General features: G+C 35.0%; 1 protein-coding gene across 7 annotated transcripts in view; it reads right to left on the minus strand.

Moving 5' to 3' along the window:
• LOC129944275 (band 7 protein AGAP004871) overlaps positions 1 to 17645 on the minus strand; it is a 165995-nt gene that overhangs the window by 22520 nt on the left and 125830 nt on the right. For all 7 annotated transcript variants that reach the window (XM_056053605.1, XM_056053604.1, XM_056053606.1 and 4 more), the window contains 4 exons: positions 12859 to 12968; positions 12692 to 12764; positions 12388 to 12470; positions 5117 to 5320 (listed from right to left, as the gene is read on the minus strand). In XM_056053605.1, the coding sequence (XP_055909580.1) occupies positions 5117 to 5320; positions 12388 to 12470; positions 12692 to 12764; positions 12859 to 12968 (470 nt within the window). The remainder of the gene's footprint in view (positions 1 to 5116; positions 5321 to 12387; positions 12471 to 12691; positions 12765 to 12858; positions 12969 to 17645) is intronic.

Here is a 17645-nt window from a genome sequence, read left to right on the forward strand (position 1 = left end):
TATTGCGTTCGATTAAACCGTGTATGACATTTGCTTCAGATACACTAGATTAAATGGCCTTAACAAAATTAAGTTTTGGGTCGAAAAATACAGCAAGATCTTTCTTCTCCCTAAGTTAGGTTAGGTAATGTTAAAGTGGCTCTCCAAATTGGAAACGGACACACTTAGGCCAGTTTAATGGTCCATTGTGATACCACATGAATCTTGAGGCTTCCTCCTAAGCTTAATGGAACAATTTTGAGTCCCTTACGAAACATGAGAGGCTCATTATGCTGATATGATTTAGATTGTTTAGATCGTTAATAGTGATTGGTATGCCAGAATGAGCCAAACGTGGTAGGATGGGTTGCACTGTACCTCTCCTGGGGAGTTCATCTGCCTTACAGTTACCTGAAATTTCTCTATGGCCCAGCATGCGGCACCCAGCAAAGATGAATATTAAACGGTTGTGCCATCTCCATTAGAGATGATCGACAGTTATGGACCGTTATAGAGTTTGTAGAGACAGAGTCCAGAGATTTTATAGCGGCCTGACTACCTGAGAAGAAACGGTAATCAGATGTTAATATCACGTTTTCTTTAAACAAGGACAAGACTTCTTTTATCAGCTAAAGTTCCGCCTGGAACAAGCTATAAGGACTGGGAAGGCGGAATGAGAGACTTAATTTCAGTCAGTCAGAGTACAAACCTAAACCAACCCCTTCTTTTGTTTTTGAACCATCTGTATAAAAATGCATTGACTTGTCTTTTAGGAATGCCATATCCTCCCAGAAAGATCTGGAAGGTATAAAAATCTTTAAGTTTCTGTCAAATTGCAGTTGGGGGATAGTGTAGCCTGTGCCCTTTGGAAATGATTCTAAATACCAAAGAATTAAGGAGTGGCCAATGTTGTAGAGCAGAGTTTGCAGCTATTTGTTTGCTATATATATCAAGAGGTGTTACGTAGAAAAAAAGAAAAAAAGCAAGCTGAATGTTGGACTTTATTTAATTTGTCACGATTTATAGCTTTCTCTAAAGCAGTCCACCATACTGCCACTCCGTACATTAGAATCGCTCTAACTACTGATGTGTATAGCCAATGCGTGATTCTGGGTTGTAAGCCCCATTTATTACCAATAGCTTTTTTGCGAGAAAAGAGAGCTACAGTAGCTTTTTTGACTCTTTTCTGTACGTTGCTTTTTCCAATTTAGTTTTTTATCTAAGACAAGACCCAGGTATTTAGCTTCGTATGAGAATCTTAATTGGATATAGGGAAAGTTGACAAATGGAATTTTGTATCTCCTCAAAAATACAACTAAATCGGTTTTGTGTGGGTTAACACCCAGTCCACACCGATCAGCCCAAACTCCTTCCAGAACTTGATTTTTAATTTTGTAGTCAAAGACAATTTCAGAAAAGTTGCGACAAAAATAAAAACATTGACATTTAGCGGAATTTAAATATAATTGGTTTTTGACAATCATTAATAGATTTTATGCATCGCAAAAACTTTAAGTCATCAGCAAAATGAAGTTTAAGTTAAAGAAAATACTATGTAAGCCGTTTATACAAATTAGGAAAAGAAGGGGTCCAAAATGGCTACCTTGGGGCACACCTGATGAAACCAAAACTAATTGAACTCAAACCTTTAGATAGAATATCAAGACCTGGCTGATATCTTCTTAAATTCTAGTACACTTTTATTGGAAGATGATTTAAAGTTTTATCGATGCATTCATCTTTAAATGATTGTATTCTTTTGCAAAATGGTGTCCAAAAGTAAACAGAATGATGACAACCAATTATTCTTGAACGTTAATAAATAACATTTTTTTTCTTTTGTCGCAATTTTTCAAAAAATTGTTTTGATTACAAAGTTAATAAATTTGGTTTTGGTGTATTGTTTGATGCAAAACTAAACTAAAGCAAGCATATAGAATATATTGTAGCTAAATCCACATTAATGCTATGTTTTACTAAACGTTATTCAAAGGACTTGAAGGACTCTTTAGTCCTTAAATCTCTATTTAACTCCTATGTTGGATCAAACTTACAATACTGTTATGTGATTTGGAATCATTGCTACAATAATTATTCAAATAGAATTTAAAAGATTAAAAAAAATGTTTATAATTTAGAAATTAAATATGAACGTCGAAATCATGTCGTACTCGACTAGATGTTAACTTCTTGGAACTCAGTCACTTGAAAATAGAAGGAAAAGTAGTACTGTTTATGAGTGATATTCATTATATCAAATGCCCTTTCCTTTTATCGTTGATAGAATTGTATGCTCCCTCACTTCAAATTAGGAAACGTCGCTTATTCCGAGAAAAAGAACGTAGGTAACTATGTTCGTAATGAACCTTTAACTCCCTGTGTTAGAGAAACTAATCTCATTTTAAATCATACTGATTTTAATTTTCAGATAAACAGCTACACTTTAAAAAGTAATATACTTTTGTTCTTATTGAATTAATTAGTTAAACCATGTTTATAATTGTTATTTTAAACACTTAATGTTATATATTATCACGCCATTTTTTTTGTTATAAATGATTTTTTATTTCTCGCTCTCTTGTAATCTAATTGTAAATGTTAAGATCTCTAATTGATGTCAATAAATAAATCAATAAATCTGAAAAACTTAGAATGATAACCAAATTTTTGTAATGTCATCATTAAAATATATGTGTTATGCCTTATATCAATTTGATATCCTTCTTCGAGATTATTTAAAATGAAGTTTGATAAAATAGAAAGATTAGTCGTTGTTGACCTTCCTGCAATGAAATCATGTTGGAGCCGTGAAATGTAAATGCGGTGAACTAAAAATGTTAGTTTTTGATATACATATAAAGGGTGTCCTAAAATTAACGCAAGATTTGAATTAAATAGAAAATGCCGTTTTTAGTTTTTTGATAGTTATATTTTTATTGACTCGTAAAGTACATAGGATAGGGTTATGTATGGAATAACACATCGGACAAATGGCCTCCACGGCTTTGCAAGCACATGCGCACTCTTTTGTTGAAATTTTCCATGACCATTCTGTATAAATGTGGCTGAATTTCGTTGATGCAGCGTTGAATCGCCTCCTTTAATGCACGGGTGGTTGTGGGCTTGTTGACATAGACTTGTGATTTCAAATAACCCCATAAAAAGAAGTCTAATGGTGTTAAATCACACGATCTAGGAGGCCGTGACATGTGGCACCGTCTTGTTGAAACCACATATTGGACACATCAATATCATCCAATTTTGGCAGAAAGAACTGTGTAATCATGTCGCGATATCGAGCACCAGTAACAGTCACTGCTTGACCAGCATCATTTTCAAAAAAATATGGCCCAATTATGCCTCCAGCCCAAAATCCACACCATACAGTCACGCGTTGTGGATGCATTTGCTTTTCGACAGTCACATGTGGGTTCTCAGAACCCCAAATGCGGCAATTTTGGCGATTGACAAAGCCAAAGGATGATTTTGCTCAAAAAATCAGGGTCCATTTGTTGATGTTCAATAATCCATTCAATGAACTCTCTTCTCTGTCCATGGTCATTAGGCTTCAATTGTTGTGTTAATTGAATTTTGTAAGCATGAAGACACAGATCTTTGGTGAGTATACGCTGTAGAGAGGTTCTTGAAATTTGCAATTCTTGTCCACGACGTCGAATTGAGGTTCCTGGATTGTCAGCAACACTCTCACGCACTGCTTCGACATTCACATTTGAACGGCTTGTTTTTGGACGACCAGTGTGTTTGGCGTCTCCAACGGATCCAGTCTCCATGAATTTTTCAATTAATCTTCAATTAAACTGTGAAGACACAGTTGACGAAGTTAAAACACTATTCCGACCATATTTTGTATGAAATTTTCGAACTGCAGCCGCCAAGCTTTCACTATTTTTGAAATATTCTTTAATAATGAAGACACGTTGTTCTATCGTGTAACGCTCCATTTTTAATAACCCTATACTGTTAGCTGTCAAATTGCTTTTTTTCAGGGTTGCCAACACTTCACTGCACAAATGGCGGCAAATTCAAATTTTGCGTTAAATTTGGGACACCCTTTATATCAATTTCTCAAAGAGTGTTGGTATACAAATATATACAAATTACAAATCTGACGGTAGTTTGATATTTGCTGCTTAGAACATGAACATGAAAATTCCATGTTGGAAGAAATTCCCCGTTCTCTAAAGAGCTATTAGAAATTAGAAAATGCAGTTCAGCAAGAGAAGCATCACATTTTTACATTTTTTAAGAACAATCGGTATAATTTCGTCTGGACCTTATTTTATTGTTATCATTTAAACTCAGGAGATCATCTTCAATATCTGAAATATTTAATTCTAAACAACCGATATCTACCTTAATACTCGATTTTTTTTCTTGATGTAGGCCCAGAAGAACTTATTACTAAGAACATCGAATTCTCGTGCCAGTTAGATACAAATATTTTGTAGGTTATCTTTATTTTCTGCTATCAGTAAGCTTTTATAAGCCTAGTTGTTTCTATTGCTTAAGTTACTTAGCTTTTTTTTAACCAAGGAGGCTTGGAATTTGTTTTGAGTTCAATTTTAGGAACATGCATATCAATTGTCAATTTCAGATTATCAATAAAAAAGTCATAAAAATGTAAAAAATACAAAGAACAAAAATACTAACGCCACGAAATTAGCACCAAGTTTCAATTTCACACAATTGGTACATTTGATAAAATCATAAAAAGAGAAAAAAATATCTAAAACATTGTGATGAACAGAATTAGAAAAATAGGATATATTGATTTATCTTCAGATATACATAGCTAGATCTTTAAAACAAGGTCCAGAACATGATTGTACAATTTATAAGTCAAACACTTACATAAACAAAAATGTTTTTGTAAAATATATATTACTTTAAGAAAATTATTTTTAAATTAATATTACATATATAACCAAAAGTTTAAAAATATATTTTAAATAAATATAAGATTGCCACACTGTTAATTTTGTATAAAACACAAAAATGGTTTTTGGTTAACCTTTCGAACAACCGCACATTCCAAAATAATAATCCAACAACAACAAACAAAAAAACACATCAAACGAGAAAAATAAAAATAAAACTAAATTTTATAAGAACTCACTTGCATAGTTCCAGAAATTGTCATCCTTTCACTGAGAATCTCGTGTAAATGGCGCGTACCCATTGTATTGCGAAGCGTCGTTTGTGCCAAGAGGCGCGTCGAGTGGTGTGCATTTTCTACATTGGCTATAGAAACGGTGGCGTTTGACACACGGTAATAAACTACAGCATCCACCGACACCGTGACGCTATCCTTTGTAAGGACCTTTTGTGGCAAAAGAGAAGAGAAAACAATAAAAAGAAAAGTTATGATTTTTAAATTTCTGTCCGCAATTTAATTTTTTTTTTCATTTTTACGTCCGCATATAAAATAGAGAGACACAGAGGAAAAAGAAGACGAGAATGTTTGGCAAGGAAGGAGACAAATTACCTAAGCCCTATTAAGGTTTATGGTCTTATGTCTAGTCCTTTGAAACCTGCAGTCCTACACATTTATATTGAGATAGAAATGAAACGAGAAACTAGGATTTTCTTTTTTATGATTTATTTCGTGTCGGTTCGTAATTGTTTTAAAATTATATTATATAAGTTGACCTTTAGCTGAGGAAGTTTCTTTTGAAACTTTTTTCTTGATTTACTCAACTTCCTGAAGTTTTAAAAAGCGCAACTTGAATTAATTTTCTTGTGTACTTTATGTTCGTCATTTTGCGGTGAAAATGAATATTTTATTTTACGTTTTCTAAGGATTTGAGCATAAAGTCAGTTAAATTTCAAGATGCTCTTTTAAAAATGAGACAGGGAAAAGTTAAGTTTTTACTCTTAATTATGTGAAATGAAATCGTTGTTTGAATCTCGCAAGTTTTTATTGATATTTTTCCTTCAAGGTTTAATCTCTACATGAATGAATCCTCTTGCTTTGAAATGATGTTTAAAATAAGGGTAATATTTTACATTTTCGTGTTCGTTTTTCACGAACATGAAAGGAAATCTTGAATTCATAAGCTGCATAACAAATTATTACCCAGAGTAACACATATCAAAAATATTATGCTAAAAGCATTCAAAAACGAAAAAATTAGTTGTATAAAAATGTTCCCTTCATTGAAATAGCATGAAGAAAAGAAATGTGAAACTTTATATTCATGTAAATTAGCTAGGATGTTAAATCCTTAAAAATAAATTGAGTGCACTCACAGGATAATAGGAATTTGAATACTGTTTGAAGTTCAAGTTTTTTTTAATACTTTCGTTTCATTTGGTAAATTGAACAAATAACATGATCCACGTATTTAAATTAAATCCCAAGGAACGCTTATAAGCTATTATTTATAATCCTAAACTTTTGTTGAACTTCAATTGAAAATCGAAAGATATTAATCTATGAATTAAAACTAACATGGATTGTTTCTGGAGGCAAAATTTGAATGGCTTTGTTAATAAGCCGGAGATTTAGGATTAGAATTAGATTTTGTTTACATTTTTATTTACTCCTATTCAAAAGGTTTTACAATAATTATTGCATCACCCACGAAGATTTTGCTTAACTGCATGTGATTGAAGTTTTATAGTATTTGAATTGATTGGATTTTTAAATTTTAATTTAGTAATATATTCATTAGAGAAAAAACATTCAATTTACTTTCAACAGTGCATGGTTTTTTTAAATTTCATTTAAAAAAAACTATTTTAATTTTGTTTTACGTTTTTAAATTTACAAAGATTTGTAAGGTTTTTAGAAAGTTGGTACATAATCGATGGAGCGTATAATAAATTTTGCCGTTTTCGGCTTTTAAAATCGTCTTTTAGAGTTTACGCTATGTGAAATAGGTTGTTGGAATCTTAAATCGTCGAAGCATTCAAGAACTATTGTCAAATTAAATAAAAGGCTTTTCAATTGGCGCAAGGAGATTATGGAGCCCCGTGGCAGCAATTTTGGCAATTTTGTTTTGGTGACATCTCTCAAATCTTTTTTTTTATTTATTCGCAGGCTTTAACTTGGTGAATTTCTTGTCGGGACTTGGGCCCACACTTGTACAAGGTCCAAGTGACTCAGAAGCTCAAAGTTTATGACCATAGACAACGCCGTTTGTTCGCTGACTGGGCTTCGAATCATTTGGAAGACGATCCAATTTTTGGCCGAAAAATCATCTTTAGGCGTATTTTTGGATGAATGACCGTGTTAACAAGCAACGAGGTTCATCAGATGATAATGCATCCTAAAAAATTTGCCGTTTGGTGCAGATTTTGGGCCGATGGCGTTATTGGTCCGTTCTTTTTTGAAAACGACGTTAGTGAGGAGGTCGCCGTCAACAGCAAGCGCTAAATAACGATGACAACTTATTTCTTATGGCCAAAATTGGACCATATGAACCTAGACAACACATGGTTAAAGATAGACGGCGCTACGTGCCACACAGAAACAACAACAGAGTAATTGAATAATTTAAGTCTTTAAGACTTTCGGAACGCACTTTTGGTGCAAACTTCTATTAACAATTTGTTGAATCAATGGTTTTATTAGGTTTGCTTACTTACTTAAGGTGGCGCTACAGTCCGGGGCGGACCTGGGCCTCAACCAACAAGCGTCTCCATCCAGCTCGGTCCCTAGCTAGCTGTCTAAAGTTTCGCACGCCAGGTTGGTTGAGGTCCTCTCCCACCTGGTTGCGCCACCTAAGTAGCGGTTTTCCTCTATTGCGCCGTACCTCGGGGTTGGATTCGAAGACCTTCCGGGCTGGATCGTTGATGTCCATCCGTTTTACATGACCTAGCCATATAAGCCGTTGGACTTTAATTCTGCTAACTAGGTCAGTGTTGCTGTACAGCCCGTACAGTTCGTCGTTATTTCTTCTCCTCCATTCTCCATCTATTCGTATGGGACCAAAAATCAACCGAAGAATTTTTCTCTCGAATCATCCTAAGACGCTCTCATCTTTCTTTGACAGGGTTCAGGCCTTAGCGCCATAAATGAGAACCGGGATGATGAGTGTCTTATAGATGGTGATTTTACATGCTCGAGAGAGGACTTTACTTCTCAATTGTCTTCTAAGTCCAAAGAAGCAGCGATTTGCAAGATTTATTCTTCGTTTGATTTCAGAGCTTATGTCGTTGTCTGTATTAATAGCGGTGCCTAGGTAGACAAAGTAATTAACTACCTCAAAGTTATAGCTGTCCATGGTGACGTTTCACTGTCCTTTTTTGATGACAGCATATACTTGGTTTTGCCCTCATTGACCACTAAACTCATCTTCTTCGATTCCGTCACAATGCTCAAAAACGCTCCACTGACATCACGCTTTGATCTTACAATTATGTCAATATCATCTGCGTATCCGAGTAATTGGATGGACCTTTGAAAATGCATCGGTAAGATCTTTTCCGACCTTGATAGAGCAGCGTGCATTCTCCATCGTCATTCTGCACAAACGGATATGTTTGACAGGGATGCCAAAACTAGACATTGCTCGGTAGAGCTCTTCTCTATAGATGCTGTCATACGCGGCTTTAATATCGATAAAGAGATGGTGGGTATCGATTTGAAGCTCCTGGGTTTTTTCCAAGATCTGCCGTAGTGTGAATATTTGGTCGATAGTGGACTTTCCTGGTCTGAAGCCACACTGATAAGGACCAATCAGGTTGTTGACGAATGGCTTCAGACGTTCACATAATACGGCAGAGAGGATCTTAAACGCAATGTTAAGGAGACTGATGCCTCTGTAGTTGGCGCAGTTTAGAGGGTCTCCTTTCTTATGTATTGGGCACACTATCCACTCATCGGGCATGCTTTCTTCCGACCATATTTTGCAGATGAGTTGGTGCATGCTCCGTACCAAGTCATCGCCTGCTGCCTTGAATAGTTCGGCAGCGATACCGTCAGCTCCAGCAGCTTTGTTTGACTTAAGTTTAGATATAGCTTTCTTCACTTCGTCAAGGTCGGGTAGGCGGGATTGTTGTTTTGCGTCGCCGAGGTTGAGTGGTTCTATCTCCCTTTTATCGGAATTCGGTTCGTCCTCGCCGTTATATAATTTGGAGAAGTGGTCTTTCCATATTCTCAGTATCGACTGCAGTTCTACTACGATGTTCCCCTAATCGTCTTTACAGGCTTCGGTTCGTGACTGGTACACTTGGGAAGTTTTTTTTACCTTTTGGTAAAATTTACGAACCTCATTCCTGTTGTGACATCCCTCTATCTCCTCGATCGCGTGCTTCTCATGCTCTCTTTTTTTTTCGTCTAAGAAGCCGGTGTTCCTCTCTCCTCTTCTGCTCGTAGAGCTCGCGAGCAGATCTTGTCCTTTTGTGCAGCGCCGTTTTGTATGCCTCTTGTTTTGCTGCGTGAGCTTGCCGGCATTCGTCGTCAAACCAGGGGTTTCGCTGTGGTGGCCGTGTGAAACCTAGCACTTCAGAGGCGGCATCTCTGATTTCTGCAAAGCAATGTTGCCACTGATTTCAATGCTTAATGCATTAAGCAAAGGACTCCTTAAGAATTTATAAGAGACTCGATCGGAAAAGGCCATAGCAGTCTCTTGTGATTGTAGCCGTCTTACGTCGAATCTTCGACGAGTCCGAGTCAATGTTGGCCTCTCGGAATGTTCGGATATCCTGGATACTGGACAAGTGTCGTGCGTCGATCGCAATGTGGCCAATCTGGTTGACGGTTGATTGATCAGGAGATTTCCATGTCCCCTTGTGGATATTAAGATGTGTGAACTGCGTGCTAGCTACCAGAACGTCTCGCCCCGCAGCGAAATCGACCAGCCTGAATCCTTTGTCGTAGGTAGTGTCATGCAGGCTGTATCTCCCGATTATGCCCCCAAAGATGTCTTCTCTTCCTAGCTTGGCATTAAAATCTCCCACGACAATTTTATTGTCATAGCCAGGGCACTGTTCATATGTCTTGTCCAAGAGCTCGAAAAAAATGTTCTCGGTGTCTTCATCTTTCTGCTCTGTTGGGGCATGCGCGCATATTAGGCTTATGTTGGCGAATTTAGCCTTGATGCGGATTGTCGTGATGCGCTCGCTCACACTGTTGAAACTCAAGACTTTTTGCTGGAGCCTAGTTCCAACAACAAATCCACACCTGTCTTTGTTCTCGGTAGCAGTCGCCGTAGTAGATATCGCAGTCTTTTAGTTTGCGTTTGCCCGGTCCATCCCATCGCACTTCTTTAATGGCTGTAATATCTGCCTTGCAGCAGTTTAGGGCTTCCGCTAATTGTTCGGCTGCACGTGGCCTTTTAAGGGACCTAACATCCCACGTACATATCCGAAGTTCGTTGTCCTTGTTTCGTTTGCGTGGGTTGTCAGCAGTGAATCCGTCCGTATCCGAGGCTTGTTGGTGCTTCGAAACTTAAGGTATTTTTTACGTGGCCAGGAAGTCACCCCGACGGCACAACCCCCAACCTGGAGGGCCAGATCCTTAGTATAACTCCAAAGAATGGGAGCCAGATAAACCGCACCTTACAGGCCTGGGCTCCGAATATGTCGAAGAAGCCCTATAAGGTGTTCACTAAGTAGTTCAACCTTACTGGAACTGTAGTAGGTTTGCACTGAGTTTAATAGCGCATTCCCTTATATCGTCAGCACATGGGTTTTTATTAGAATTCAGACTTCGAAGTATATTATTAATTTCGATTTCATCAGCTTCTTCTAAATATTAGATTGATTGGGGAAGTTTTTGACAAGGCTGTCTTTGATGTTTTTACATTGGATATGTGTGCAATCTTCGTTGGTTGGTTGGTGTGGAAAAAATGTTAGCAAGTTTTTGGTGATTTAGTGATTAATAACTACTTTCAACGTTTTATGAAAATTGTGTTGTATAATTTCATCCACTGACGCTTTATTTCTAATCAATATTTCGTCTTTTATACCACAAGTTTTTTGGGGATCATGTTTTTCGTTAAGTATTTCATTTCTGTAAAATTTAGATTTTTCATTTGTAGGTATATGGATTTGTAACTTTAATGTCGAATATTATTCTTTCATTTTTTACACATTGCATCTCTTTTATTGCAATGCTCTTTTTCTGTGGCTATCCAACTCTTGATTTGGTTTTTGTTTTCGCTTATAATTTAAGAAAAACCAGGATATATGTATACTTTTCATTTTTGAGACGAAATTGTTGTATAGTTGATCAACTTCATTTTCTTTTTTGTAAAGGGAACTACAGTTTATTTGTTGCTTATATCGGTTGACTTTTTTTTGATTAAATTTTTATTGTGCGTTGTAATGTGTTAATCTATTTTATAGGTCGTTTCATAAAGAAATACAAATAAAACACTGGTCACAAAGAGAAGTTTTTCAATGAATAATTATATATGAATAATCAAGGGACATCTTTTTGTTATTGTAAATGTACATCCGTGAAGAAAAAGTTAACACTTCATTTTTTGTAGACTTTACATAACCTGCAGAGCGTTATATTATGTCATGATCCCTATCATAACATTATGTAATTTACATTTTTGACCTCATACAGGGTCCGACAAAAAAACCTCCCATATTTTTAGACGTTTATATTTAAAGCAATTATAGATAAAATGGTATTCTGGGTGCAGATAGATAGAGGTCTACGTGCCGTTTTTAGTAATCATAATGGCGTGACAGTTTGGTGTGCTGTTGCTGAATTTGGTGTGTTAGGTTAATGCGGATCGCTACTGTCACTTGATTGAGACCTTCCTCCATCCAAACCTAAATCAGTTTATTAGGAACCACAAAGAAGTCTGGTTCCAATTTAAAAAAAAAAATCAATGGAATTTGTCTGTTATATGGGAGATCTTTTTGCCGGGCCCTGTATTTCTAAGCTTGCAATTGAAAAACATATATAAAGCTTTCAGTAGATCTAAACCTTTCTTGTGATGCTTTGACTTAAAAATGGTTAGTTAAAAAAAAAACAGATGCTTGTTAAGATCAACCATTTAATTACGAGTACGTGTCCTAAAAATCAAATAAATGGTTCTGTCGGCTTGATAAGCTTCTAATAATAACTTACCTTAATGTATGTACATTTTGATTTAAACCTTTATTACAAATGTAAATTCAATACTATTTATTTTTTTTTTGAAAGCAAGTATGGGTTTAAAGTACGAAAATTATTTTTAATTTCGTTTTTAATAATACAATTTGGCTTAAATTTTCCTTAACGCATATGTGTATACATATGTACTTTAAAATTGTTAATTCTTCTTAAATACATACGTATATATAATATCTATCCTATATCCTTTCGTTTCTCTTCATGAAATAAAAAAAACACTATATTTTCCAAATTCATTAAAAAAGGGACTTTTTCTGTTTTTCTTTTTTTTTGTTGTCTTACTTTCTTTTTTAATTAACTCTTACCTCTTGTGGTGGTACATCGTATGTCCTTGTCCGCAAATCCACACGAGCGTAAGCATCAATGCATGGTAAAATGAAAAAAATCCCTGCAACATAAAACTTCAATTAGCAAAGTATCTATGTATATGTAATACATACATAAAACGAAAGCTTAACAAAGGTATGTACTCGTAAGAGAAAAATAAAAATTAAATAGTAAATCGATGTATAAAAAATAAAACAACACAAACTTCAAGCCATGAGAAGATAATAAAGGTAGGTTTATTATAGGGAATGTAATTAATTCCTCATCAATCATCATTATTACCAGGTCCTTTGGCACCTCCTTGCATTAGTCTACCCAATCGAAATATAACCGCTCGTTCATATTCTTGTACAACCTATTTAGTGATATAAAACAAAGGAAGACAAATTAGAAGTTTTTTTTTTGTTGTTATTAAATTAATAGAATCTCTAATCTTTAAGGGAACTTACCTTAAAACAGACAAATAAGCTGAAAGGTAATGTAAGAGCAACAAGAACGCATGACAGAAATATTAGAATTTTTCCACATGTTGACGAGTGACCACTGATTTCATCGTCAGCTAAAATTATAAGAAAAATATTATATATTAATATTTTATTGGAAAACCTTAACAATTTTAATTAAAAACTACGGTTATAACTTTAAGGGTAAACCAAAAATGTGTTAAAATCTAAGTAAAAGTATTTTTTTTAATATTTGAGCAAAATTCTACTCATTTGACATTTCAAATAGTTAAAAATGAAGTTTTGACATGTAGCGGCTATTTCAAACTTCAGCAATATAAACTCGACTTTAAGGTGACGCAACGCAACGTTATCATCTCAAATACTCTCGTTTATTCTCAGAAACGAAAACAAAGGTTATCTAAATCTCAGTTTATTTGGCATCACCTACTATCATAATATCTCGTATAAAAATGAAGCTTGACGTTTACAGTCCATCTTCTGTGAAAATGAAAATCCCACCCATGGAGGAAACTAACTGACAACAAAATAAAATATGAAACCTTTATTTAAATCTGTTTCAGACACAAAATGAAGCGAACATTGAGTAAATAAAAAACAAAATAAGAATACAGAAATACCATTCTCAAAAACGTTGGCATTTTATGGTACTTCTTCCAAAAATATTGGTTGGATATGGTTGAAAAAAGTCGGGTGTTCGAATAACGAACTATGCAAAAAACTATGTACATAAATGAAGTTCATATAACCAGGTTTTAGTGTGTGTGTGTGTGTATTAAGGAAGAAAGTGCCTTTTTAAACTTTATCCTTTTCAGAGTTTTGGTTCTGGTTGGCTGACTTAACTTTTTGGGATGTTCTTTTTTTTGTTGTTCTTGTTGGCTGAAACAGATTTATACTCGTTCGTCGTTTCGCATAATTTTTCTCTGTTATCTGTAATCTGTTTGGCCTGTTTGTGTTGTAACTTTCATGATGCAGCGTTTTTGTGTTTCTCGGAATTTTAAACTTCTATAGTGATGCTTACACTCCATGTCAATTTATTTTGCTGTCACTTTTTTGTAGGGATTTTTTTTACTTCAACTTCAAAAAGATTTTATTTCATCCTCGAAAAGTATTATGTTTTTGGGAATGTTTATAACTGAACCTTGTACATTTAGCAAATTCTCTTTTATATTTGTTTATTTTCATCCGACCACTGCCGTAACTTTCTTCTATGCTAATTCTACCTTGAAACGAGATTAAGACTAACAAAGTGATATTTTATAGTATTAAACATTGTTTTGTCTCTCTGAGCTACACTCTGAAATCTAAACACGTCTTATTTGACGTTTAAAATACAGTTGGTTCATTTCCTCATTTGAACAGTTTATATTTTTTTAGATTTTTGAAAATTTTCTTATAGCACGTTTCCATCAACAAATAAAGCAGCCTATAAGAAAAGTATCGGTTAAAGTAAGTACAATGTACAACAACTCAGTCCATTGTATTTATTACATATATTTCCAAATTCAGAGGTAAGTTCAAGTACTTTTTGGGAAAAGGATGTTAATAAGAACGGTGATGAATTCATTAAAGAAAATTTCCGTATGTATCGAGAGAATTATGAAAATCTTTGTTCTCATCTTCAGCATTTCAAAAAAAAGACACCAATTATAGGAAGTCCATACCTCTTGAGAAGAGGAAGTGAGACAGACAGTTTTTGTTGACATTTCCATCTGTCAATAAACGAAATTGGCGTTAAAAATAGGTCTGTTCAACAATTATTCTCCGAAAAAACAGTTTGTTTGATTTAACAAACTAATGTTTCCAAGTAGATTTCAATGAGTTTTATTTGGAATCTTCATTTGAGGAGATTAAAATTTGTATGGTTAATCTTCGAGATTTCAAGGAGATTTGTGACAAATCGTAGAAACGAAGTATTAATCAGATTTAAAAAATTATAAAAATTAAATTTTTGTATTTTTTAAGTTTTGAATTGTTTGAGTGAGAATTCTTGAGAAATCGAGTAGTACAAATTTTATTCCCAAATTTTTAGACAGCAAAAGCGCGAAATTTCTTTGTTTATGTTTCTAAGAATACAGAAGATCTTCGAAATACTGGAAACGTTTTTAACACAATTTTGTTACGATATTGATAAGCTTACGGCCACGACGTTGCATGGAAACATATAAAGGTTGCCATTAGCAATGTTTAAGGTATGATATTTTTTTTATGAACTTTAATCTTTAAGTGATTTGGCGAGTTTATATTTATAAAACCTCAAAGATGTACGTATTCGTAGAAATAAAAGGTGGTTAAATTGTAAGGGCTGACGTTGAATGTGAACCACATCTAAACGTCAAAATTTGTCTACATTTCATTTGACATATCTCAATTTAAAGACTAATTCAATTTGAACAATGGAAAGATACACAATCAAGCAACGCGTAAAAGTTATTCTGACTCGTTATGAAAATGGGTGTTCAAGGTGCAATTGATTCAAGAACAAAACCGCTTGACTATTTAAAGCTTCGTCAATGGTCAGAATAGTCCCAAGAAATGGCAACAATGTATGATCAATTTTCGAAGAATCAAAATCATCTTCAGTGATGAGGCGAATTTTCATCTCCTAGAAATCCAATAAACAGAATTGCCGCATTTTGAGAAGTAATAATCAAGTCGGAAAATCAATGCACCCACAAAGAGTTATTGTTGGGTGTGGTTTATGGGCTGGTGGCATCATCGGGCCGTGTTTTTGTCCAAATAATAACGTACTGTTGCGTCTTTCAATTTACTTATTTTGAATAACGAACTTTTTACGGCCGAAATTTTAAGATATGGAAGTGGAAGATATGGGGTTTTAACAGGACGGTGCCACTTGCAACACAGCTAACGAAGCGAAAGATCTTGTGATTTGACAAAGTTGAACGTCTTTCTTTAAGGCTATTTAAAAGAAAAAATGTACGTCGGTAAGCCAGCAACAATTCAAGAGCTAAAGGATGAGATAATTTGGCACATTAACGGCATGGAAACCAATTCTACCTTAGCGTCATCAAACATGTGGACCATCGGATAGAGTTGTGTCACTGAAGGAACGGCGACCACTTGGCCGATATTTTGTTCCAGGCGTACCTAAACTTTATTAATATTATCATACTAAAAAGAGAAATCTGAAAATAGAATTTTTAGGATTCCATTTCTCAAGAATTCTCTATCACACAATCCAAAAAGTAAGACAACAAATGAAAAGCTATTTTTACTGCTTTGCTTTGTCAATCCGACTGAAATAAATCTCAGAAATCTTGTAACTATAAACTGGCCAATTGAATCGATTGTGGATCATTTCTATATACCTTATTTTTTACATGGTCTCAAGATATTAGTTTAAAGCTCTAAAATCACAGGATTTCGATGGTCAATTGTGATTACCTTGTCCAGAAACAACGTGGTCAGGAAAGGAAACATATATCTTAAAATTGCTGCGTTATCAAAATATGGACCTTCTGATGAATTTCAAGGACTCAATCAGGGAAGAGTCGATGGGACGTTGCATTTTTTTTTATAATAAGCGCACATTCAAGTGGCTATTATAACCCCTATTATGCACAGAAACAGTGTGAACACTAGGAGGAGGAGAAAGGGGTTTCAAAAGATCAAAAGAGATGTCTATGCACATTGGTTTTGAGGTGAGGCATTCCACATTCGCATAGTACGGCTGAAGAACGAATCTCTGCATTTAATTGTACGACAGAAGTTGGACTCGAGGGTATACTGATGAGCATTTCTAAAAGCGCTAGTATTACGGTCACTAGAGCATAAACCGTTAAAATAACAATAAAAAAGGGTCAGACAAGAACCTTACGACATATCAAGCTTAGTATCACCTATCAATTTAAATGCTATACGTTGAATACTATCCAAGAGGATAAAGTAAGTTGCAGGAGCACCAGCTCAGATATGGGAGTTATACTCAAGCTTTGGTAGTTTATAAGTCTTTTAGATATCAGCCAGATCAGAGAGGGAGAAAAACTAAATGGATCGATTTAGAAAATCCAAACATTTTGCAGTATTTTTGGCGACGTTTGTGATCGTTCCACAAAAGGTGGTTGGTAATAAAAATACAGAGATTATCGAGATCTTTAGTCTCCTCAACGCAAGTGCCATCTATGGATAATGCAAAGGGGGTATATCGGGCTTTAACGATACAAGACAGCAAAGCGTTTTCGAAGCGTTAAATTCCACGCGGTTTCTTATTCCCCATTGTACAATGCTGTTTAGGTCGGAATTTAATAAGCTTAACATATTTTGTCGTTGCAGTTCTGCATCCGAAGAAGAGGGATGTGAATCTGAAAACGAATATAAAAAAGCTAAGAGTACTATCTTCCGCGAAACAATGTATTGGATTAGAAGTTACAGACAGGAGATCATGTATAAAAATGAGAAAGAGTGTTGGAGATAGAACAGAGCCCTGTGGCACAGCAGCATTTATTTTGTTGTGTTCAGACTTGAATAGATCCAATACAACTTGTATTGAACGATTCGAAAGGAAATTACTAATCCAATGGAGCAATGATTCATGAAAACCGAAAGCACACATTTTTGATAAGAGAGCATGTTGCCAAAAGTGCAAGTACATTTGATAGATTGGATTTAGTTCTTTTCTTAATCATAATAAAATATCTTAAGACCTTAGTCTTTGTGAGAAATATGACGCAATGTCGTTTGTGGAATGTAGAATTCCTAGAGTAATCGGCACACCAAGTGCTCATCAATAACAGTGGGCTACAGCAGTAACA

The sequence above is a fragment of the Eupeodes corollae genome, chromosome 2 (assembly GCF_945859685.1).
Source record: "Eupeodes corollae chromosome 2, idEupCoro1.1, whole genome shotgun sequence".
Lineage (NCBI taxonomy): Eukaryota > Metazoa > Arthropoda > Insecta > Diptera > Syrphidae > Eupeodes > Eupeodes corollae.